Genomic DNA, 23946 nt, shown 5'->3' on the forward strand with positions numbered 1-23946 from the left:
GTAGGAATAAAAAATTCCCAGAAGACAATTACGTCTTATAACAAGGCAACCCACCCTGTCATGAGTACAGAAAAACCCAACAATATCTTCAGGACAATATAGCTAATTTCCGATGACTTTTGGCCACCATCCAGCCCTGACCTGAATCCCTTTAATTACAGTGTGTTGAGCGTAGTTGAGAATAAAGCTTGCAAAAAGGTCCACTCAAGTATCAACTCACTAAAGTCATCCATTATTCGTGTTTGAAACTGTTTGAATGTCAAGGGGTTAACTGATCAGCACCTGCCAGTCCATCAGTCCTAGGATTAAAGCAGTGATAAAAAAAAGCTCAATGAGGACAGTGTACGAATAATGATTTTTCTTTTAATAACTGCTCTTGTCTTTACCAAACCCTACTTTGTGTATTGACTTAACAAGTATTGAACTTTTAAGGAGCAATTGAGCATCCTAAATACTCTATAAATTCATGGTTTTTTGTCGTTTAAAAGGTTGCGCATATTTAAATCTCATAAATTACAAACGTTTTTTACAAATGCAAATGACAAATGAGTCTTGTTTTAAAACCACACATTTTAACTTCGCGCAAAATTTTTTTTGCTTAGAAACCTTCCGTAGTACTGACAAACTCCAGTATAGTTAGGTCATTATATTTCCCAGTTTAAAAAATTTTTTATCAACGAAAACACACGAAAAAATCTTTTTAGCTTGTGCTAGTGCATAGTCATTTCGAAATCTGGGATTGCCATTCGTGGGACTTTTTTTGCAAATAATCGCTGAAAACTTCCCTCATTATTCTGGTAAATCGCAGAACTACCTCAAATTTTCATTATTAGTGACAGTTCCGTCTTTAGAATATTTCACAATGCCTAACAGAGACAAAACGTATGATTGCAGAAAGACAGTTTGTGTCATTTGCATAAAGAAGAGTGACAATGAACTCTCTAATGCCACAATCTTCATTTCATTCAGAATTATTTGAGTTTTTTGAATGAAAGAGCTATATTGGGAAAATTACTGATTTAAAATAGGAAAATTAGATGGCTCTCAAATCATTCCCACACCGTACTACTTTCATTTGATTTCAACCAAGCCTCTCACGCGTTTGTTAACAAATAGCGTCTTAATTGTAAGATTGGCAAGCTTCAAAGTGAAGAGCAGCATCATTAGCCAAAAAAAAGGATCCAATCACTAAACCAAGTCAATAGATTCTGAAAACGTTGCACTCAATGTTTGTCAGTTATTGGTAGAGGTCATTCACAAAATTTTAAGAAGATGGCTAAAGCAGATTCAGTAGGAGCAAAACAGTTAGCTTCAGCAGTCAATGCCCTCCAAAGATGCCTCATTAAAAGATACTATACACCTCAGTGGAAAAGCCTTGCCTTTGAGAAGAAGATAATCAGTTTCGCAACAACTTCTGAAATCCACTCTTTCCACACAAATATGGTCCATATACAGCAAAATAGCGGTCTATCAAACAATGGAATAGGAAAGCTAGGCTCCACTCCATATTAAAGTAGCCCCATTCGCTTGGTAAAGGCAAACCACAGCAGCAAGTATCCAAAGCTTTTCTGCTTCCATTATTTTAAAGAAAATATTTCAAAAATAAAGAATTATCTTAACTTAAAGTAAAGTCATATTAAACAAGAAAAAATTCTCTTTCAAATCATGTGTAAAACATAGTAAATAACTTTAAGATTAAGGCTTGAATACAAAGCTTTTGCATACTTCTTATAAAAAAGTGTTCATTGGAACAGAAAAAGTACACGAGAAACGATTCTATAGACAAACCGTGCAATATGCTTCGAGAAAAACACTCGTTTTTAGATATAAGCAGGTAGTTTTTCCTGAAACACGGCTCAGGAAAAAGGTTGTTTTTTCGGTATATCTTACTACCAAAAGATATTTAAAAAAGCTCAACAATATTCTATAGCGAACTTTTAAGGTAAATGCTTTGTGTAAGTAATAAATAAAAGGCCACAAAAGCATCCGGAACTGAAACGGATTTTCACAGTTAGTATGATAATGTAATGCTCACTAGAATGCTGTGCTAATGTTGGATATAAATGAAGCTGGTAGTGTACGACAACGAAAACGGAGCATACGTGATGCATTGTTTTTAAGGTGGTTGGACCACAATTAAAACACCGTTTTTGAACCAAAAAAAATGTATTTTATTTGAGAAATACAATAGCTCAAGAAAAGTTTACTTGTAATTTAAGTTTTAAAATGATTTAACTTTGTTGTGTTTTTTGGTAATCAACAAAAGGTTTGGTGAACAATTAACGAGTAAAACAATTGAAACAAAAGATGGAGAAAAAAAAAAAAGAAAAACTAAGAAAAATAAAAAACACTTTAGTGACAATATAGAAGCAAAGGAATTTCAAGAATGTTACAGGAACATTCTAACGTGATTTTTTTTTTAAATATATATATATATAAATTTGCTTATTTTTTATACTTATTTGGTGTTTTTCTGGAAGTGCAGCTTTTTGACAATTTATCTTGATTTCAAAACGATTTCTTCTGATTGAATGAGGTTTTTTTCTCCTGAAATTCTCTTAACATTAAAATCTATTTGACAGATTTTATTCAGCTATTTTTAAAATTCAATATTTGTTGTTTTTAACTCATTTAAATTGCTTGTTACTCACATGAATTCTGACTTAGTTAAAAAAACGGTCTTTATATCAAAACTTTCTATATTGCTTTTGCGCTATTATAGATTTCAGCTAAAGTTTATCAAATTAATATTTTTGCCAAAAAAAATGTTTGCTTTTTTCTTAGCAATAACATTTCTACATGATCGTAAGATTACAGCGATATGGATTTTTCTTTTTTAGTTAAAAAATGGTTGTGTGCATGCAATAAGTCTAAATATTACATCACTAGACATTGCATCTTATTCAATGAAAAACATGGCATCACAGTACTCTTAAATAATTAAAAGGACGTTAACTGTTTGAAACCAAATTTAAAAAATGTGTAGTAGTTCTGAGTACTTTCTGGATTTTTACTTACATTTATTTTGGATTACAAATGTAAATTGCCATAAATTTTTAGAAAATCAGAGATGGCCTGAACGACCTGAGTGGGAAACCCCTTTGGTTCTTTCTATACTGGTTTAGTTTTTTGTAATGAATCTCTGCTTTTTTTTAAAAACCTAGGATAAGTTTCATGGACAAAACTCCATAGAGATGTACAGTAGGTGTAAAACCTATTCAAAAAGTTTAAAAGGAATGTGAAGAGTCGAGAGAAGAACGAGGAGAGAAGAACGACGAGAGAAGAACGAGGAGAGAAGAACGAGAAGAGTCTTACGTATTTAGAAGCTAATCCAGACCTTATTAAAGTTAATCAAAGGAGTCAATTTTATAAGATATTTAACTATTGAACATCGACATTATTAATCTATCATCTGGGATCCTGTTTGAAAATATAGACTAATAATCTGGGATTCTGTTTGAAAAAATAATCTAAGAAATAATTATTTAATTAAAATCTTGGAAGATTTACCAATGAAAATCTTACTTCCTCCATAGTAAACCTCTAATTCTTAACTTTGGCGGATTCTTAAAAAGTTTTGTTTTCGCTGGAACCTTGCATAACCCACAATAATCTAAGATAGCACTTATAAGTGTATGCAGCTGTTTTTCCGTAGGAATCTCGTGCCACTGTTTTACAAGAAAACTCATAAGTGATTCGGGTAAATATTCCAAAACATTCTGAAATGACTCCAGTTGCCTATTCTGTTCGACAATATTAAGAAGCCAATATTTGAAACATAGCCATTGATTTCCACTCATTATCTTTGAAATATAAGTGTTCGTCCCGTCGTTTCCGAAAAAGATATTCATTGAAATTGTGGTTTCGGTTGAAGTGACTTGATGCCACCAAAATGCGGGGAAATAAAGCATCTCGCCAGCTCCTAATACACACTGGAAATGATATGGACAATTAGAATTTTACGAATTACACCGTAAGTGCATCCTTATCTATTTTTATTCAAAAGATTGTTTGTTTTTTTTTACAAAAAAAAAATAAAAAATTTGTTGAAATTTAAGAGGACTGTTATATATACATATATGATACATATGCAAAAATAGAACATTACCTCAAACTCTTGAACACACCTAAAGTTTGAGAACTTCTTGAAGTCTGGATTGTCACAATTTACTTGCGATTGAATAGTGCGGCCATAGGATCCAAGCGGGTTAGGATAGAGATTATCAAGATCATCGGCTCTGTAAAGTTTAACATGTTTTTCACCAGAAAACACAATTAAGAAATTATCATCAGGATCAAAGTGGCAAAATTCATAATGTCCTTTTCTTGCCAGCCAAAGAAACGGTCCTCCATGTAACTTTTTCACATAGGAAGGAACACGAATGTCGTTCGCTAACTCTGGTAACGCTATCTTTATATTTTGCACAGCCAAATAGGAAGACTGAGCTTTTTTATTATTTGCTTCAATGTTTTCTATATATTCACTGAAAGACATGGATTCTATGTTATACTTTTTACCAACTTTATAGTCTTCTTCGGCCGTGTTTCGACGAACGAAAACTTTGTTGTGCCCTGCTTTGGACTTTAAACTTGATAACGTCCATTTTGAGGCTGGCCATTCACTTATGTAGTTTTCTATTATCACTGGAGTCTCTCCATTTAAATAAAATCTCTCAAAATCTTCAACAGACAGTGATCCCACTCGTTTGATTTCTTTTGCAGATTTGTTCATGTCTTATTTTCTAAGAAAATAAATGTTTTTAGATAAACAAAAAATAAAAAACTTTGACATTATTTTGACATATTTTAAGATTCAAAGAATAAATAACCATTACAAATAGTCGTCTTATATTTATGTATAGCAATATCAATCAAACCATTTTCTTACTTTTAAGTAGAAAAAAATCAGACAAGTTAAAAAACCTTCATAAGCAAAAACATCAGATATTCACCCCAAACATGCGCAATCATCTTATTTCACGTTATTTAGATTTACTTTTCATGCACAAAGTAATGAATTACTTTATTTTGCATCTTTTAGTATAAAATAAAAAACTCCTTAAATCAAAAACTATTAAATGCAAATAAAAATACACTAAGAAATCATATTGTAGAAAATCAATAGGGTGCCACAAAGTCAGTGCAAGTTGCTCTAAATCTAACAGCTTCATACTCTCTGAATCTGAGAGTTTCTTACTTTCTTCAAATTGGACAGTAGGATGCACTTAGAAACCAACCATTGTCCTCGATTTACCCACTGCCAGTGTTTCATAGCAAACCACTTTCTTATTTCACTTATTCTAACAATGACTTTCTTATTACCACTTTGCGTAACCTTCACAATTGAATTTAGACTTGCTTACTTAAACCAGTGCTAACTCAGGACAAAAATTTCTTTAGAAATCCTATAGAATTTCTATAGATTTTTGAGATTCTATAGAAGTCTTCTTTAAGATTTATATATAATTTGTTAACACTTTTGAAACATGCAAAATTTTGTCCAGAGAAGGTTGAAGCTACTTTTATGTGAGTTGCTCATATTTTAGAAATAACTATTCTAAATTTGATTTCAGAAATAATCTAAATCTGTTGTGGCTTTAGGTCTTTTAGACCTCTACATAATGGAATTTCCTCCTGTTTTCAACTTTCTTAAGAACTTATACTTACTGATATTATGGATTTCTTTGTGATTTTTCTAAAAGACGCGTTTAAAGGTTTATAACAGCCTATCTTTTATTAATCTTCTCTTTGGATTTTTAAACCTAATTTTCTTTTACATGCTGCAGAACAAATTTTTAACTTATTACTTATTTCCTTTAAAAAAAAATTTAAAAACTGAAATGTACATTATTTTATAGGGTTTAGTCTAATTTACCATTTATTTTTATGCCATTTCAGGGTTTTAAAATTGAAGAAAAACAAAAATATGTTTGTAAAATAGTTTGCTTGTTTCATAAATAAAAAAATTATTAACTCAAATTTTTATTTAAAACTATAAGTACATCTCATTACTGTAATACATAGTATTACTTAAACTCAGATGTTTTTATTTAAAACTATAAGTACATCTCATTACTGTAATACATAGTATTACTTAAACTCAGATGTTTTTATTTAAAACTATAAGTACATCTCATTACTGTAATACATAGTATTACTTAAACTCAGATGTTAGGCAGAAGTTAAAACCTTACTTTTTTCCAAGTGCTGTAAAACGTTCTGTTTGAGCAAAATGATAACACCCAGAAATTATAACATTTAAAACACTGATAGCAATGAATTCAAATACATCTTGTCACACCAGCCAAATATGTGATAGATTGCAACCTTTCCTTGTAATGTGCAGACTAAGCAACTATTAGCATGTACATTAACAAGAGAACAATATTGTCAAATATTTCTACCTGTAAATAACACTTTAGCAGAGGTGCCAAGGTATGATTAGAGTATTTCTAGACTTTGATAAAATAAGGCATTCACAGCACTGAAGAAATTCCTTAGAAACTTGACTATGCTAAAAATTGCAAGGAGTAGCAAAAAGCACTTCTTAAAATTTGTGTTGAAAAAAATATTAAATTTTAGCAATAATGTTTTTATGGCTTGTAGAACAAAATTATAGTAAAGATAGAAAAAGTTATGGGTGGATGATGCAAGCTAATATATAATAACACATACTATTTTACACGAATACAAAAATATTTATAACTTTTTTATATATTGAATAAAATTGTAGACTAAGATTTACATTACATCCACAGTAACAGTATAATACTAACTTCATTACATGCTGACACAAATACTACACATAGACTAAAAATAGCATTTTATGTATATGATCACTATAAAAAAGGTAGACAGAAACAAACCAGTTCATTGCAAAGCTACCTGTCATACAGTTAATTTCACCAGTTGATATTAAATAAAAAATCTTCAGTATCTTCTTCATAAACAGTTGATGAACACTGATCAATTATCTTTAAAGTTTGCTTTTCCAATTCATTTTTTTGATCTTCTACGCTTAACTTTTCTCCCTTAATCATCTTGTAATAAAAATATTCTAAGCCATCTCCAAATGATTTACATACCATTGACCAATTCAAAGATGATTTCCCATACAATGGCTTACGAAAATGCGGCTGTGAAAACGTAATAGAAATGAACTTTCCATTGTTTGTTAAAATAGAACTGATCTATAACATGTAATATACTCATTAACAATTTCATAAAAAAATAGAACTGATCTATAACATAATATACTCATTAATAATGTTCATAATAAAAGAATGCCACAATTGCGTGCACACAATTTTTAAATAAAATTTATGTATGTACAAAAACCTAATTTCTTCTTCATATCAGATCAATATTTGTATTGATTAAATGAAAAATTCTCAAAATTTAGTTTTTTCATGCTAATATGGTAGCAAAACTGTTAACCAAATGGGTATATAAAAAAAAAAAAAAAAAACAAAAAAAAAAAAAACAAAGAAAAAAAAAAGAACTAAAAATATTTTTCAAGTTGTTACCAAGCTACAAATTATCAAATGTGTTACATAAACTGGCTAGCAACTGGCTAACCTTAGAGTGTTTTCAGTTTTATAAAGTTTTTCATGTCTGATCAACAAAAAAAATTAAGTAAATTTCTGTAAAAACTTAATGTGTTTGAGTAAAGTTCAGTCAGATTTTCAATTTCAGAGATTTTATGACTTTAAAGCTTTTATAAACTTTGAATTTCTAATTTTTAAAGCCTAATTATTTCAAATTCTATTGTTTAACTAGAATCTGTTTAATCTCTGCCCCGAAAACATCCAAGAAAATCAAATTAATCTCAATAAAAAAGGTTGCAGAAACTAACTAAAAAGAATTCCTTGGAGTCACAAAATGTGAATAAAAATATATTTATTTTTTCATCATTGTAGTAAATCAAATTTTTAAAGATGAAAAAACTTGAGTTGACAAGGTAAACTCTTGTAATGCAATTTCCAACAACTTCACTAAACTATTTGAGTCCTTCAGTGAAGTGACCCAATAATTTATCTGTTGATAGCTGCTTGATTGTTTTTCTAAATCAATTATTTTAACAAATTTTTACATTCTTCTGATATAAGTGCATCAATCATTCTCCTTTTTTTTCAATAAACAGCTTTAAGTGCAATTTTGAAAAATAGTTTCATGAGGTAAAATCCAGTAACCTATCAGCAAGAGCTGCTCTTTGAGTTTTAAAAAATTGCACTCATTAAATTTTTCGATTGAATTTTTTGAACTTTTAAAACTTGTGAATATATGAATATAAATTCCTTAATAATAATGATTATGATTATAATTATGAATATTTTCTAGGCTATCAATACTTGTTCTTTTACTTGTAATTTTTAAAATGTAAAACTTATTTAAATGAACATCATTCGTATTGTTTTTAAAGAATACATTTTATCTTTCAACTTGTTGACTTTTTCATCTATCCTATTTAACATTCTTTTAAGGTTGCACAGGTAAAAGACAAATACTATTAATGAAAGTTGTAAAGTAAAAATAGTTGTTTGTTTGAGGTTTACTAATTATTGCCAGTTGTAAGTGTTGCAAAAAGTGCACTTTTATTTTTTACATCTTATTTCTAATGATAGAGGTTTATTTTTAAATAAAAGTTTTGCCTTTTCTTTTTCTGTAAGAAACTTTACTTTCATTAGTGCAAATAATTTCTCTAATTCATAGACATATGAAACAATCTATTTGTCCGACACAAGAAACTCTTAACACTTTTTATAATCTTATTTATTTCACTGCATGCTACAATTCATTAATTAGGGCTTTCTTCAATTGTACTTTATCCCAGTTCATTTGGTGAACAAGTTTATCACAAAAACCAATCCAAATGGTTTAAGTCCAGAGAGTTTTGCAGCTAATGACTTTAGTTTATTACAGCTAAACATTAGCCTGTACACCTTTTTTGGGACAGATGTATCAATAGCATGTTGTATCAACAACAAATTAGCCACAAGTAACCAAAAAGAAAAACTTGCCTTAATTTCAAATGTTTGGAGAGCTTAAATATTAGTTGATTTCTTATACATTCCAGAACATGCAGTTTGTCAAGCTAAAATGTTAAAACCACGGAAAGAGATTTAGAAAATACCAGCAAATATGTTATAGAGAATCAATGTATTGAGAATAAAAAACCAATCATAAATTTTTTAAATGTGATGTGATTTCTCATTTTTGTCCTCAGAAGAAGAGTTGCGTTTCAGTCACTTTAACAGATGGAACTTGTTAAAAGCTCTTAAATGACTGCACTCCAACCTGTGTATCCCATTTTAAGTCAGAAAATTCTAATATATTTCTTTGATTTTCATCTTTTGCATTTTTCCAGCCAAATGAAGTGTAACTGTTGTTGCATTTGGGTCATGCAATGTATATGCATGCACATTAGGGGAGTCCCAAAAACAAAACTCAACAGAATAGGCTGCAAACTCTTAATTTTGTTCCATGCCAGCTCACAACTGGTTCTGCAAACTTTAGTGTCATTTGGTTGATATTTAGGGGTCACTCAAGGTTGAACTATTTTTATGGATAAGATATAGCAAGGCATGGTTTAATGAAGCATGCACCAAAATGAGAAAGTGTAATGCCTTCTAGAATTTCATCATTGGACAGAATGAACAACAGTGTCATCTGGAGATGCAACATTTATCATTTAAGCTCTACCCAGTTTTGATATGAAGTAAATAAATTAAACATCAATGTGAATCCAATAAAACAAACAGTTGAGCTATAAAAGTCAAGAATCTGAGGTCAGAATCCTCATCATCTATTGCTTTAACAGTTCACCAGGATGATACACTGATGGCATGTATAACTGTAACCACTCACAAATCTTTTTTCTCATATTAGAAAAGAGCAGTTTATAGGAATTCTAAAATTGCAAGCTGGAACAAGTGAAGCACAAATAATTGCATTGTTCAGTATTTGGAAGCGCTGGATTGATGAAGACCAGGTTGAAGCTCTGTACTTTGATAAAATTGCATCAAATTAATCGCTAGTGTTTTTTTAACAGATAATCGCTAGTGTTTAATAATTGATTGAAAACAAATTGTATAAAAATCTTTTTTTTATGGCTTGTCACCAGCATGTATTGGATTTGAAGCTATTTTTAAAAAGACTCCATTTGGTACATCCTCAAGACTCCAAATTTTACTTTTTTAAGAGGTTTAATTATCAGTGGCAACTTTAAGATCATAACTTTCAAACAACATTATCAGACCCATCAGTGGAGTCATTGGTAGCATCTTCTTGTTCTGCCTTGAAATTTACAAAAAAACAGCTGGAATCTGAACAGATGACTTCAGAGAATTTGTTGAACTAGTAATAATATTACTTAGAAATGTCACAGTTTACAGAATACACTTTCAAATCCCAGGTGTTATGCAAATGCCACAACTAATGTCTAAAGTTATCAACTGAATCAAGACATGACACTTCTGCAGTCAAAATAACTGCTCTAGAAAAATGCAGTATACATGATCTTGCCACTTCTTCTGTGATTGTTCTCATCAGAGCCTGAATGACTGCATCACTTGGTTGAGGCATCAGGCATAATAGTGATTATTGCAATTTGATAATTGCCAAAAACTATTCAAATAAAATTTAGTTTTGTGTAACTGAAACACCAGTAACTAAACATTAACTTTTTTTTTTAATGTTCATTCTTTAAACTGTTTGGAAAATAAATCCAAAGAAAACTTTAGTCTAAATCAAATAAACCAAAAATGCATTTAATAAAACTAGTAAAGTAGAAGGGCTATCCCTAAATTATCAAACAATAGTTATAAATTATATGGGAGATATATAGAAGGAATACACTAACTTAATAATAATAATAATAATAATAATAATAATAATAATAATAATAATAATAATAATAATAATAATAATAATAATAATAATAATAATAATTTAATAATAATAACATTAATAATAATAATATTAATAATAACAATAATAGTAATAATAATAATAATAATAATAATAATAATAATAATAATAATAATAATAATAATAATAATAATAATAACAATAATAATAATAACATTAATAATAATAATAATAATAATAATAATAATAATAATAATAATAATAATAATAATAATAATAATAATAATAATAATAATAATAATAATAGTAATAATAATAATAATAATAATAATAATAATAATAATAATAATAATAATAATAATAATAATAATAATAATAATAATAATAACAATAATAATAATAACATTAATAATAATAATAATAATAATAATAATAATAATAATAATAATAATAATAATAATAATAATAATAATAATAATAATAATAATAATAATAATAATAATAACAATAATAATAATAACATTAATAATAATAATAATAATAATAACATTAATAATAATAATAATAATAATAATAATAATAATAATAATAATAATAATAATAATAATAATAATAATAATAATAATAATAATAATAATAATAACAATAATAATAATAACATTAATAATAATAATAATAATAATAATAATAATAATAATAATAATAATAATAATAATAATAATAATAATAATAATAATAATAATAATAATAATAATAATAATAATAATAATAATAATAATAATAATAATAATAATAATAATAATAATAATAATAACAACAATAATAGTAATAACTATATTAATAAAAAACCTCACCTTTACCAACACATTATGCAACTTCTCTTCAAGTTCTGAAGATAATTTCCAAGGATCTTTTTGATTAACCATTAATGAATCTAATGTTCCTTTTTCTATTACAACATCAAAGCTGGAAGGATCAAACTTTAATTCAAAAATATCCATAACCAACCAAACCATTAAAGAATGGTGTTTGCATCGATTATACATTTTATCAATAACAATTGCAGAGTAATCAATATTGGTAATATTGTGATACCCATCTTCATACATTTCTTCACTTAAGGCACTGTTTCCACATCCTAAATTTTACAAATATATACATATTTCACATAAATACATAGTGTGAATTCACATATATGTATGTATGTATGTATGTATGTATGTATGTATGTATGTATGTATGTATGTATGTATGTATGTATGTATGTATGTATGTATGTATGTATGTATGTATGTATGTATGCATGCATGCATGCATGCATGCATGTTTGTATGTATGTATGTATATATCTATGTATGTATGTATGTATGTATGTATGACAATGTATTTTCACAGCTAATGAGATAGCAAAGCATAACTTACCAAGCATTAGAATTCTGTCAGAGGTATGGATGTCTTCTTTTAAATAGTGCTTAAAACATGAGTACCCTGCAAACCATTCATAATTACTCTCTATTTCAAATCTTTTATTCCAGTAATCTTTCTTTTCATACTCAAGATTGCTCACTGCTTCAACATCCATAGACAAGTATAGGCTATTAAACAACTAACTTGTTTACATGATTTATATTAATTTATAGTCCAAAATATATCTTAATCTGTATCAAGTATGCTAAAATTATTTTCGGTAGATTTTTAATTATAAATAGCACTAACCGTACCGAAAGTGAAGCAACGTGCGATAAGAATAAGCCAACTATTTTGTTATTATAAAAAATGCTTCATGATCTACTTAAATACACGCTGTATATGTTATGTTTTAAAGGTCGTTTTTAAGTTTTTCTCTTCCTTAACGATTATGGAGATAGGCTATATGTATTGTGCTCCAGCTGATCCCATTCGCAGAAAACAAAAGAACTTTATCTAAAGATGGCAAACTACAGTTAACATGTAATTACATTAAATATGAAGATAAATATACATGCTTAAACATAACATGACATAAGTTAACATAACTACAATTTACTTTCAATAATTCAGAAATATACGTTAGATCGTTTTTGTCTTTTGTGAATGGAGGCATCACTACGGAAAAAATTCCAGATATTGCCACCCATGTCTCGTTTAGTACTTGGTAACTTACTGTAGATTTCTAAAAATTCGAAACTCTAACTAGATTTTCAAGTTTGTTGGAAAGTAAGGTTCACCAGATTGCCATGTTCTATCTTCTTGTTCTTCCGTATAATAATTATCCTTATCCAATATTTCTATGCTGACTTGATCTGTAGTCGGTGGAATTGGAATAGGCATATGTTCAGTATGTGATACCGGTGTAAAAAAAAAATGCTATGTGAGGATAGACTAGGTTCTTCTTGTCCTTAGCCTTCTTACAACCACAAACATCCACAATACAAAAGTAGCAATCATTCAGGTGACTTATCTCATAAGTCTCCAATAAACATCTCAAAATACTTCTCGTAAGCTTGGTAATACTTTACATCTCTTGAAGTTGCGCATTTCACATGAGCAGGTCCAGTATAACAAACAAATCAGAAGCAGTTCGCTGGTAATTTACAATCTTTTGAAGCCATTATAATAAGTAATTTAACAGTTTTTCTTGTCCCCTAAAAAATAATAAGGAAAAAAAAAATCATTTACTTGAACAAATTAAATGCCTAATGCAACATGAAAACAAACGTCACCATTGAAAAGATAGAAACAAACTTTTGTTGTGTGAATAGTAAATGATAAATGTTATTATAAAAAACAATTTAAAAAAGAATCATTTTAAAATGTTTGGCAAATTATTTTTGTCATGAGCCAAAAGTACGTAAAATTAATAATAATTTTTAAAATTTAAAAAAATGATAATTTTTATTAATTATCAATGCTTAATTTAAAGTGATTAAGTTATATAGAAAAATGTAACGAAATTTAAAAATCAGTTTAGTTTTGCTACTCTACTGAGAAGTAGCTTAAAAGTTATCTGGAATTATACGGCTTCAAATAAACAACAAATTTTGTTTATTCAAACCATAAAAAAGCAAATAAGCTTTTTATGGTTTGAAGATACAAAATTTGTTGGAGCTTTATAAATGATAATTATAGAGTAAGGAGCAGTAAAGAGCTGCAAACTTTAAATACTTTTGATTTAAGTATGATAGGTAACACAGAAGATTGTTCAAAGCTGTATTTGTTACAATGCATCAACTTGGAATTAGCCATTAGGAATGCAAAAAACATTGCTTTCCCATCGCCATGGTTTTAAGCAACCAGGTTCCCATTTCAGGAGTGAGGTTTCAGCAATTTCTTCAACAAATGCAGCTCTACTAACAATTATTTAATTTATTCCAGGCTTAGATTTAATGGTTTGACTTTAAAGCAGGATTGCATGATTTCTTTTTTTTTTTTTTTTTTTTAATAGATAACGGAGAAACAATGACAGAACTGGAGACGTCCATGGACTTTATGTCGTTTTACTAAGTGATAGACAATAGGTCAATGTTGTTAGCACTAGATATTAATACGCCTGCCGAAAGTCGGTAGCCAAAAATAAATTCAAAAAAAAAAAAAATAAAGTCCGTTTCGTTGGCTAAGAATTTCACGTGTCAAATCAACCAATAAAACACGCATTCGGTAGAATAAATTAGAGCATCCCGCCATCGGAAATTGCGTAAATTCCGATGTGAGAAATAGTTTATAAAGGTGACTCCGATGTGATGCGATGGTGAGGAATGGTATCACATCGAAGGTGCGATGTAGTCCGAGGCCGATAGGGAGAATTTCACGCACTCTCCGATATATTTTGAGATTTACGCATTATCGTACGATATTTTCGCGTAATTTCACAATAAATCGTATTTAAAGTGTAAACTCGTAATATTGTGGTATTTCCGATATATTTATTTATAATTACAAAGTTTTCGCAAAATTACAGCAAAATTTTGCAAGCCACCACAAACCATCGGAAAATAAAAAGATTAAATCACATCGGAGTCACCTTTATAAATTATTTCTCACATCGGAATTTACGCATTTACGCAATTTCCGATGGCGGGATGCTCTAACTCCGATTTCTCTATATTCTTGCCATAGTTTAGATGGTCTCAGAGGATAATGGCAATCTCCGAAAATTATTGGCACCTCTTTAACTTGAAGAAGTGAACTTCAGTATGGCATTTGATCTAAAGTGTGCAAACAGTGTTTTCGAACTTTCAAGTCACTCTGGCAAATATCCCTGTCTGTATAGTGAAGGAGAATGCTCCCTTGAAGCAGGAAACTAAGAACGTTGGGCTCCATAGACTTATGTTATGATCAAAATGTATATGGTGGAAAAAAAAGATTGAAAATGCAGGAATACAAAAATGTAATAAATCCTCATTTAAATTACTTAAAAGAAGATCAATAGACTTTTCTTGAAAACATTGTTCCTCCACCTGAGCTTCACATTATGATACGAGTTGTGGATAAACTTTGTACTTTGCTTTAATATGTTTGGCCAGCTTTTCAAAGCTGGTTAAAAACACATTACATATTAATGAGAGGGTGTAGGTTTAGATGGAAACAATCATAATTGATTTATGCCCCAGTTAGATATTTTGGAGAGGGATGTTACCTTAACTGCAACAATCAATATTTTTCCAATAATTAATTGTTTGCGTAGTTTTCATTAGTAAAATCAGCTGTGTTTGGTTTGGAAATGGGTACAGATATTTCTGTTAAAATTAAAGATTTCAAAAGTTCATTTTTTAGTATTCAACTATATACAAAAGATGTATTTGGCTATGACTAGACAGTTTCATTGAAAATAAATATTTTAGTGTGTCACATTCTCACCTTTGTAGATTGCAATAACATTAGCTTAGGTAGCTTTGCAGAACAATGTGGTGAATCAGTTCATTACAAATTTAAAAAAACTTGGATGAACTATAAAAGAAACATAGGACAAAAAAGTTGTGGAGAAAAGCTAAAATCTGCTGTGGTTAGCCCTTCATGATAAACTACTTTTTAAAATATTTTAATGCAGTTTTGAAAAGCATAAAACCAAAAAAGATTGCAAAATATAGTTTTTTGTTCGCGAGAGTCAGTTATGTTGATGCAAACACAATACAAATAATAAATAATACAAAACTAGTTTCAGGGTTTCAGAACAAAAAAAAACATATATACTTATTATGTTATGTTGGTTACAATTTTTAAGCTGGTTGCAATAGTAAATATAAATTAAAGACTAATCCAAACATTCTGTTTTACTTGAAAATACAACAGTCTGCAAATTAAAATTTATATAATAGTTTTTTTTATTTGATCAAAAGTTCATAAAAAGAGTTAAAAAAAAATTGATGCAGAACCAAGGTGTCAATAGAGCTGAAAATTGCTGCAAAAAAAAATTGATAATAGTTAACATTAAACACTAGGTGAATGTTTGTAAGACCGATGACATATATTCTTTGTCTTGATGTGGCATGAACTTTAGCATTGATTTTAGATCTTTTACTTTTTCTATTGAGATTTCTTTTTTTTTTTTAAGCACCTATGGTTGCACAAACTTTACATGGTTTGCTATTTTTTTATTATTTGAATTTTGGTGTCTAGTGTTATAGTTGAAAATATTTTCCAACTTCCATTCAGAACTAAACTCAGTTTTATATTCAACACTTCATGGCTTATCAGATGAGTATTTAAGTATCTTTACCTTAGCATATGGAACATTTTTAAGCAATGAATAATTCTTAGCAACCGTTTGAAAGTCCATCATCTGCTCTTCTTTAATTTGAATCAACTTGATTGGATTCTTTCGAGATATGTATTTTAGAATTCTGACAAGGCCAATTGGACTGTAAACTTCAGCTATTTCCATATTTCTTTCAGTAATACTATGTAAACTGTCTATCTCCTGGATAACACTTTGTCCTGGCTCGCAAAATTTCTGAATGATTGTTTTAATTTGTGGATGATTTTGCATGAAAATTTTTAAAGCAATAGTCATAAAACTATTTCTATTCTGCGGTACACAAGAGTCGCTCCATAAACAAATTTCAGTTACCTGAGATTCATCTGCAACTATTTGATCGAGTATAACAAGAAGAACACTAGCTATATCAGTTCCTGTTCGACCACTTGTAAGTTCTGACCAGACTGTACCATAATTTTTTTTTATATTGAGCATTTTGCAGTCAAATGAAAAACAGTCAACTTTCATTTGTAAAAAAGTTGGATATGTTTGCTGTAACCATGAGCGAGATCTCGTCTCGTTCTCGTTTCTCGTGAGAAATGGGACTTCTCGTGAGAAACGAAAAAAGAAAATTCTCGCGAGAAGTAGAACGAGACTTAAATATTATATTATTTTCCAAATTAAAAATTATTATAATTTACAAAATGCTTAATAATTTGTTTTTTTTAATTAATTAATATTTTGGTAATAAGAACAATCCGTAATAATGTCATTGAGATAATATCTGGATCAAATTTTTCATCAGATGCGAAGTGTCTCATTTCTGAAAAATTACAACTAAACGATTTAAAATCATTTGTTTCAGACATTTTGATTGTGTTATAAATTAGAAGAACTTTCTTAACACTATATGTTAAAAAAAAAATTTATTACTTTTTATGATCTCTACAAAAAACAGAATCGAACTTGAGAATTGCGTATTTACCTTCTTTTCTCAATTAATCACTTCACCCTGTTCTGTGCGCTCTTTTAATTATAATTTCTTTGTTTATTTGGAGTTTTTTTTGGAATTTTGGAATTTCTTTATTTATTTGGAGTTTATTTGGACTTAATTTCATTAGTTTACCAGTGGAATTAAATTTGACACATATTTTTCATATTGAAAAGAAATATTCTTGTCTCATTTCAAAGATCAAAAATGTTACCAAGAAAAAACAAAATCTGGAGATATTTTCAAAAAACAAGTGACGGTGCTGAATGCAAGGCGTGCAAAAAGTCTTTGAAAACAAAAGATGGAAACACAAGCGGACTTCATCGTCACCTCGAAAAAAAACACAGCCAAGATTACGTTGAGTATTCTGAAAAAACTGACAACTCTCTTCTTCCTCCTCCTAAGAAGAAACAACGAACCATGGTCGAAATGCTTGAAACAAAGTCCAAATATGACAAAGACAATTCCATTCAAAAACAGTTTGACTCTGCAATGCTGGATTACTTTTGCACTGATCTGGCATCCTTTTCAGCAGTCGAAGGAAGAGATTTCAAGAAATTGTTTGACATTGCAAACCCTAAACTGAGCCTTCATCACAGAACAACATATTCAAGAAAGCTTTCAATTCGGTCAAGAGAAGTTCATGCTGGAATGAAGAGCATAATAATGGAAATTACGCCAAATCTAAAAAGTGCTGCATTTACTTCTGACCTTTGGACTTCTAGAGCTCAGGACAGCTACATCTCTTGGACTTTTCATGCTATTGACGAAAATTGGAGACTACATCACTGGACACCCCATGTCCAACAGTTCCCAGGCAGACACACAGGTATCTTAATTGAAGGAAAGCTGGATTCTTTCTTAGAAGAACTAAATTTGCCTGCTGATTTGCCAATGTACTACGTAAACGACCAGGCAAGAAACATGAAACTTGTAGTCAAATTGTCAAAGCGCCTTGACCAATACTTGTGCAGACGCTCAAGGAATCAATTTTAGACAGTTACGCCAATCTGTTGACACAAGATGGAATAGTGAACTGGATTGCATGGCTTCTGTCCTACATCTAAAGAGTGCAATTATCAGCTTATGTGCAAATGAAGATATTTTTTCTTCAAAGACCATCAGTGCATCACAGTGGAAATCAATCGAGGGAGCAGTAGAAATTTTGGCACCACTTAAAGAAGCTACAGAAACGTGGTCGGCTGAGTCTATTCCAACAATTAACACTGTCGCCGATTCTCTTTATTTAATCCATGACAAAGTTGATCAATTTATTGAGACGGATGGAAAAAATGGCTACGGTGTCTTGTATGCAAAAAACTTGAAAAGCTGCATTGATAAAAGATTTCCTCTTTGTCACACTGGAAACTTATTGAGTGCTGCAGCAAACTACTTAAATCCTGCTTTAAAGGGACTTCACTTGAAGCTCTTCAAAAAATTTCAAGCAACAAAAGAATGGTTAGCCTCACAGGTTAAGGATAATGTTGAGTGCCAACCTGTTGACAGAGTCCTTTCAGCAGATTTGTCCCCTAATTCAAAACTGAAGCGCAAGTTAAACGTCAGACCTGAAACACAAGAGCCAACATCTGAACTGAATCCTATTTTGAGCGAAATGTGCCAGTATGAATATCTCCCTGATGCCAAAAAAGACTTTCCGATTCTTGATTGGTGGAAATTGCATTCAAATACATCGCCAGAACATTAGCTAGACAAATTTTAGCTATTCCAGCAAGTTCAACTAAATCAGAGAGAGTTTTTAGCTCAGGTGGAAATGTCATCCGAGCATCCAGACACAACTTACACTCAGAAAAAGTAGAACAAATCATCTTAATCAGAGAAAACATAGTCTTGTTTGAAAAGTTTGGCAAAAAGTTCTGAATTAATATTTGAAAAAGCTTTTTACATTTGACAAATGTCATTTGTGTCTATTTGTCAAAACCCATGTTTACATTTTTTTTTTTTACTTTGATTTTAATAAATTTTTTTTCAAAAATTGTTAAATTTCTCGTCTCGTCTCGTCTCACTCATGTTCAAACCTAGTCTCGCTCATGGTTAGTTTGCTGTTGGTAGGCTAAAAACATTTTCCATATCGAAGCAAATAACACACTTGCTTTTATCAAGCCTATCATGATTACGTTCTTCATTAGTTTCAGCTTTGTTTTTTATGTGAATTTCATATTCTATTTTTTCATATGAGTTTGGTGAAGGATTCATTTTCATACTTTCACATTTGTCACATCTATCTTTTTTTAGTCTATGAACTTCAATGTGAAACTCTGTGTTAAATATTGATCTACAGCTATTCACGAAAGTTTAAACGATTGCAGAATTTTTATCAAGTATGTTTGGTTTTTGTTTAATAAAGAAAAACTGTAAAATGATATCGACTTAATTTTTTTTATTTATTAAAGAAAAAGTAATTAGCTTTAAAATGAATATGAACATGTTATAAAAATTTTAATATTTAGTTAGAAAAAAGCTATTACAAAAAATCTTATAGGAAAAATAAGAAGCACAAAAGTTTAAACGAATTGCAACATTCGAACAAAAAATGAAAAAAAAGCGAAATTAATATTTGAAGTGTCCTCCTTTGTTTTTATAGCAAAGATAAACTCGTTTATGCATTGATTCAACTAATTTCATGCACATCACGCAAGGTACCTTCAGCCAGTACTCATTCAAAAGTTGCTTTAAATGCTGAGTTGATTGAATTTCATGGTATGTCAGTTGATTGTCGATCCAAGACCAAATATTTTCGATTGGGTTGAGATCTGGTGATCTAGGGCACCAGGGCATCACATAGAACTTTTTTTTCAAAAAATATTCTTTGATTGAGTGTGCTGTATGAGCTGAAGCCCCGTCTTGTTGAAAGATGAATTGCTTGCTTCTGCCATACAAGTGTCTGATTGATGGAACTAAACACGTTTCCAATGTGTTCTTGTAGGTGTATTGATTAATTCGGCCTTCATACAGCTCACAGAAGCCTATACCTTTGTGAGAAAAACATCCCCAGATGCCAACCGAACCTCCACCGCCTTGTCGACGATGTTGCAAAAACCTGTCTGAATATTTCTCAGTTGCAAATCTTTTGACATAGATTCTTCCCTTGCGGTTTACAACTTGAAAGTTAGCTTCATCACTCCAAATAACTTTTGCCCACTGTTCTACAGACCAGACCAGTCCAGCCTTTCTTTGGACCACACTCGTCGTTTACGTTTATCCGTGATTGAAAGAATAGGTTTTTTAGCAACTATGTACGTTTCAATACCTTTGTCCGACAATGTTCGTCTCACAAGCTCTCTGCTAACTTTAGGATTATTTTTGACTCATTGAAGATTTGTGCTAGCTTTTTGTAGCTGAGTCTGGGGTTTTCTCTGCTCATTCTGAATATACCACGGTTGCTGAGTTTGGATGGTCTCCCAGTACGCGGCATGTTTGAGACGTCCTTGGTAAATTCCCAGGTTCTGATGGTTTTTCTAACGCAATATTCAGAAATGTTAAGTATTTTGCCTATTTGAACGTTTGTGTGATTTTTTGTCCATACCAATAACTTGCCATTTAATGTCACTAGAAACTGATTTTCGACCCATTTGCACGCAATTGAAATTAATTTGAAATTCACAATATTTTACGTTGATTTTTAATGAATTAAAAGCTGCCTGATGATGCTGCGATGAATTTTTTGATTGAAAAACTACTCAATTATTTGCTAATTAATTGATAATTTCTCTGCGAAAAAAAATTTCGCAACGGATTTATCAATTAATTAGCAAATAATTGATCCTAAATAAAATCGTTTAAACTTTTGTGAGACCTCTTAATTTGTATCACCTACCTTTTAATGAAATTTCTGAGTAAACGGTAATGAGTCAAAGCCTACTTTTTTTTATTCTATCAACAAATAACCTATTTACCAAATTGGAAAAATAATTATTTTGATATCTATTTCCGTTAGATTTTTATTCAAGAAAAACCGAAGATTAGATCTGCAATCGTTTAAACTTTCGTGAATAGCTGTATACATACTTTTTTTTGCAGGAATAACATTGTCAGAAACACATTTTTCACAATATTTCTCATACAAGATGGTCATATTCAGATTTTCTTGAATGTACTCTTTGTTTGTACTTTCGCGACAAAAGTGACTGTCGATTCTGGGAATGCTTTGAATATGTTTACGTACAGAATCTTTAATGTAATTTGGGACAGTTCGACTAGATACTTTACCTCTTTTATACTGTTGAGGTGCTCCTGTTGTTTTGTTTTTTGTTAAATAGTAATTTCTAATTCTTTTTTCATCAATATCTAGAGTACATAGATAAAATTCTTTGCAAACACGTATAAGTTCATCAGAAACAATAAACTAATATGAATAACTATGTTTTTTTAATTCTGAATTTTCAGCAAAACGAGTCCTTTTTTTTTTCTCTACAATTGTAGTTTGGGAGTAAAAAAGACGCTTTTCTTGATCATTTAAAATCCAGTGTTGTTTGTGCAAAGTTTCTTGATCAGCAATGCTTATTTTTAATTTACATTTAAAACAACATTGAGTGTGGTCTCTCTTACAGTCTTTTATAAATTTCGCCCAGTGTATTTTGCCATTTGAGGTTATGTATTGCTGACCACTTTGTCTAAGTTTTTTTCTTATTTCTTTTTTCCAGGAGGTAGGGTCTCTTTTTCGTTTGATTGTAAGATTTTTCCAGTTTTCCAGTGTTTTCTGCTACTTTCCCTGGCATCTCTGTTCGAATCAGTTTGATTAAGGAAATCATTATTTTTATCAACATGTTGTAATTGAATAACAATGATAGATTCAGAGTAGTTGAATTGAAGATTATGTTGTAACTGAATGTAATCTTGTTCCTTTAAGTTTCAAAATAATAAATATTATATATACAACAATAATAACAATATTAACAATTATAATATATTAAATATATAGAACTATATAAGAAGCATTGACTAGTCTAAACAATACATGATTTTATAATTTAGAGAACTTTATATTTATATTCGTACCTTTGAGAGACTTCATCAGTAGTTTCATGGTACGCCATTTTATTGATAACAAATAGAGTTTTAGCAGTTGTTTAACAGCGTAAACAAAGTCCTGGCTACTCTGATTGGTCATACGCCCAGCTGATAATAACAGTCATCTCTTTTTTGGACATACGGCCTTCTGGTTCTTTTAATATAACCCTAGTTTTTATGATTTTTGTGACTAGAATCACTCAAAACATAGATTTCATTATAGAGAACATTTTTTAGTAATAAACAGAAAAAAAGTCAAAACTAGGTATATGGCCTCTTGGTTCTTGGCTGGCGACATGTTTTATAGGTTTTGCACATACAAGGGAATGTCAGGGTAATAGGTTTGTATTTAAATGGTAAGTATGTTTAATTAAATGGTCAGTATTATTTTGAATAAATTATCTGTTTTATAGTCATGATCAATATACGGTGATCAGTACCCACGAGAATACCTGCACAAACAAAAAAAACTCAATTTGATATCAATTTATATCCACTGCGCCTATCCCTAAATTAGCCGATGTATGTACACTCACTTCGCCTAACCCTAAATCAGTAGACCTATATAAACATTATTTAAAATACGGACCACTTGATAAGTTTTATAATGACCATTTAGTTAATTGTCTTACCAAAAACGTCTACTTTAAGAATTTATTCATACTTTAAATAGCTTATTGCAAATAACTTTACTAAAAGATTGTCTTGGTTTTTAGTTCATAAATTACATAAGTTTGAAACCTATGAAACTTATTTAACAAAACACACCACGAGAAGGTAAACCATAGGACTTCACATTTCATATCTTTTGATTAACGAAAAAATCATCTGTAACTGACATCATTGAACATCACTGGAGGACCATAGGACTGTCCTGCAGATTGTAGTCCCTCTGCTGCAATAAGACAGTAGAAATACAGGTTCAAAGTAACAGGACTGAAGAATTCTTTTTTTTTTCCAGATGTTAACTTTTTTAGTTGCTCTAAGTCACTACAGTATAGTTTAAAAATGTGAAACAAAATGAATTTGAAATGTTTTTTGGTGGCTACCTATCCATGGAAATCAAATACATGTATTGTATGAGAAAAAAAAATCAAACCTCAATGATGCAGCATCCTCATTTTTAAGTAAACCTACAGCAACTACTTCACTTTCACCTGCTTAATAATAATGAATAACTATCATTGTATCGTACGCTGGGTTTTTTTTATTAAAAAAACGGTTTGTAGGTTACTATTTCTAAATTTTACATGTGATAAAACAACAATGAACTAAGTTTCAAAAGATCTTCTTTTAGGAAACAAAACTGTTGAACTCTTTTTTAAAATTTATTACGAAAGTACATTACTTGCATTATAGTTTATTCTCTAATAAATCAAAAAAC

At 29.8% G+C, this 23946-nt stretch overlaps 3 protein-coding genes and 1 pseudogene across 6 annotated transcripts; 1 reads left to right on the forward strand and 3 right to left on the reverse strand.

Annotated features, from left to right (window-relative positions):
* Window positions 1-2826: 2826 nt before the first annotated feature.
* Window positions 2827-7006, reverse strand: LOC145190310 (lysine-specific demethylase 8-like). Of its 2 annotated transcripts, none has more exons than XM_090090837.1 (3): window positions 6886-7006; window positions 4109-4742; window positions 2827-3932 (listed from the first exon to the last, which is right to left on the reverse strand). In XM_090090837.1, the coding sequence occupies exons 2-3, from the start codon at window positions 4730-4732 to the stop codon at window positions 3522-3524; spliced, it is 1035 nt and encodes a 344-aa protein (XP_089946963.1). In that variant the 5' UTR covers window positions 4733-4742; window positions 6886-7006; the 3' UTR covers window positions 2827-3521. The 2 variants fall into 2 exon arrangements, with proteins under 2 accessions (XP_089946963.1, XP_089946962.1); XM_090090836.1 differs by lacking the exon at window positions 6886-7006 and adding an exon at window positions 6195-6509.
* On the reverse strand, window positions 6903-12939 carry LOC145190311 (EEF1A lysine methyltransferase 4-like). Of its 3 annotated transcripts, XM_090090839.1 has the most exons (4): window positions 12896-12939; window positions 12292-12792; window positions 11724-12007; window positions 8757-10743 (listed from the first exon to the last, which is right to left on the reverse strand). In XM_090090839.1, exons 2-4 carry the CDS (start codon window positions 12449-12451, stop codon window positions 10705-10707), a joined length of 483 nt encoding a protein of 160 aa, XP_089946965.1. In that variant the 5' UTR covers window positions 12452-12792; window positions 12896-12939; the 3' UTR covers window positions 8757-10704. The 3 variants fall into 3 exon arrangements, with proteins under 3 accessions (XP_089946964.1, XP_089946965.1, XP_089946966.1); XM_090090838.1 differs by lacking the exons at window positions 8757-10743; window positions 12896-12939 and adding an exon at window positions 6903-7190 and having other exon boundaries at window positions 12292-12789; XM_090090840.1 differs by lacking the exon at window positions 12896-12939 and having other exon boundaries at window positions 8757-10626.
* A 3230-nt stretch (window positions 12940-16169) lies between these two features.
* Window positions 16170-22588, reverse strand: LOC149887067 (uncharacterized; annotated as a pseudogene).
* On the forward strand, window positions 17742-19239 carry LOC149887068 (E3 SUMO-protein ligase ZBED1-like). Its single transcript, XM_090090459.1, has 2 exons — window positions 17742-18430; window positions 18486-19239. The coding sequence occupies exons 1-2, from the start codon at window positions 17742-17744 to the stop codon at window positions 19237-19239; spliced, it is 1443 nt and encodes a 480-aa protein (XP_089946585.1).
* Window positions 22589-23946: the final 1358 nt, after the last annotated feature.

Source organism: Hydra viridissima, unplaced genomic scaffold (genome assembly GCF_058129835.1).
Source record: "Hydra viridissima isolate aposymbiotic clone 2 unplaced genomic scaffold, HvirCarnegie_v1 scaffold_6, whole genome shotgun sequence".
NCBI classification, from domain to species: Eukaryota; Metazoa; Cnidaria; class Hydrozoa; order Anthoathecata; family Hydridae; genus Hydra; species Hydra viridissima.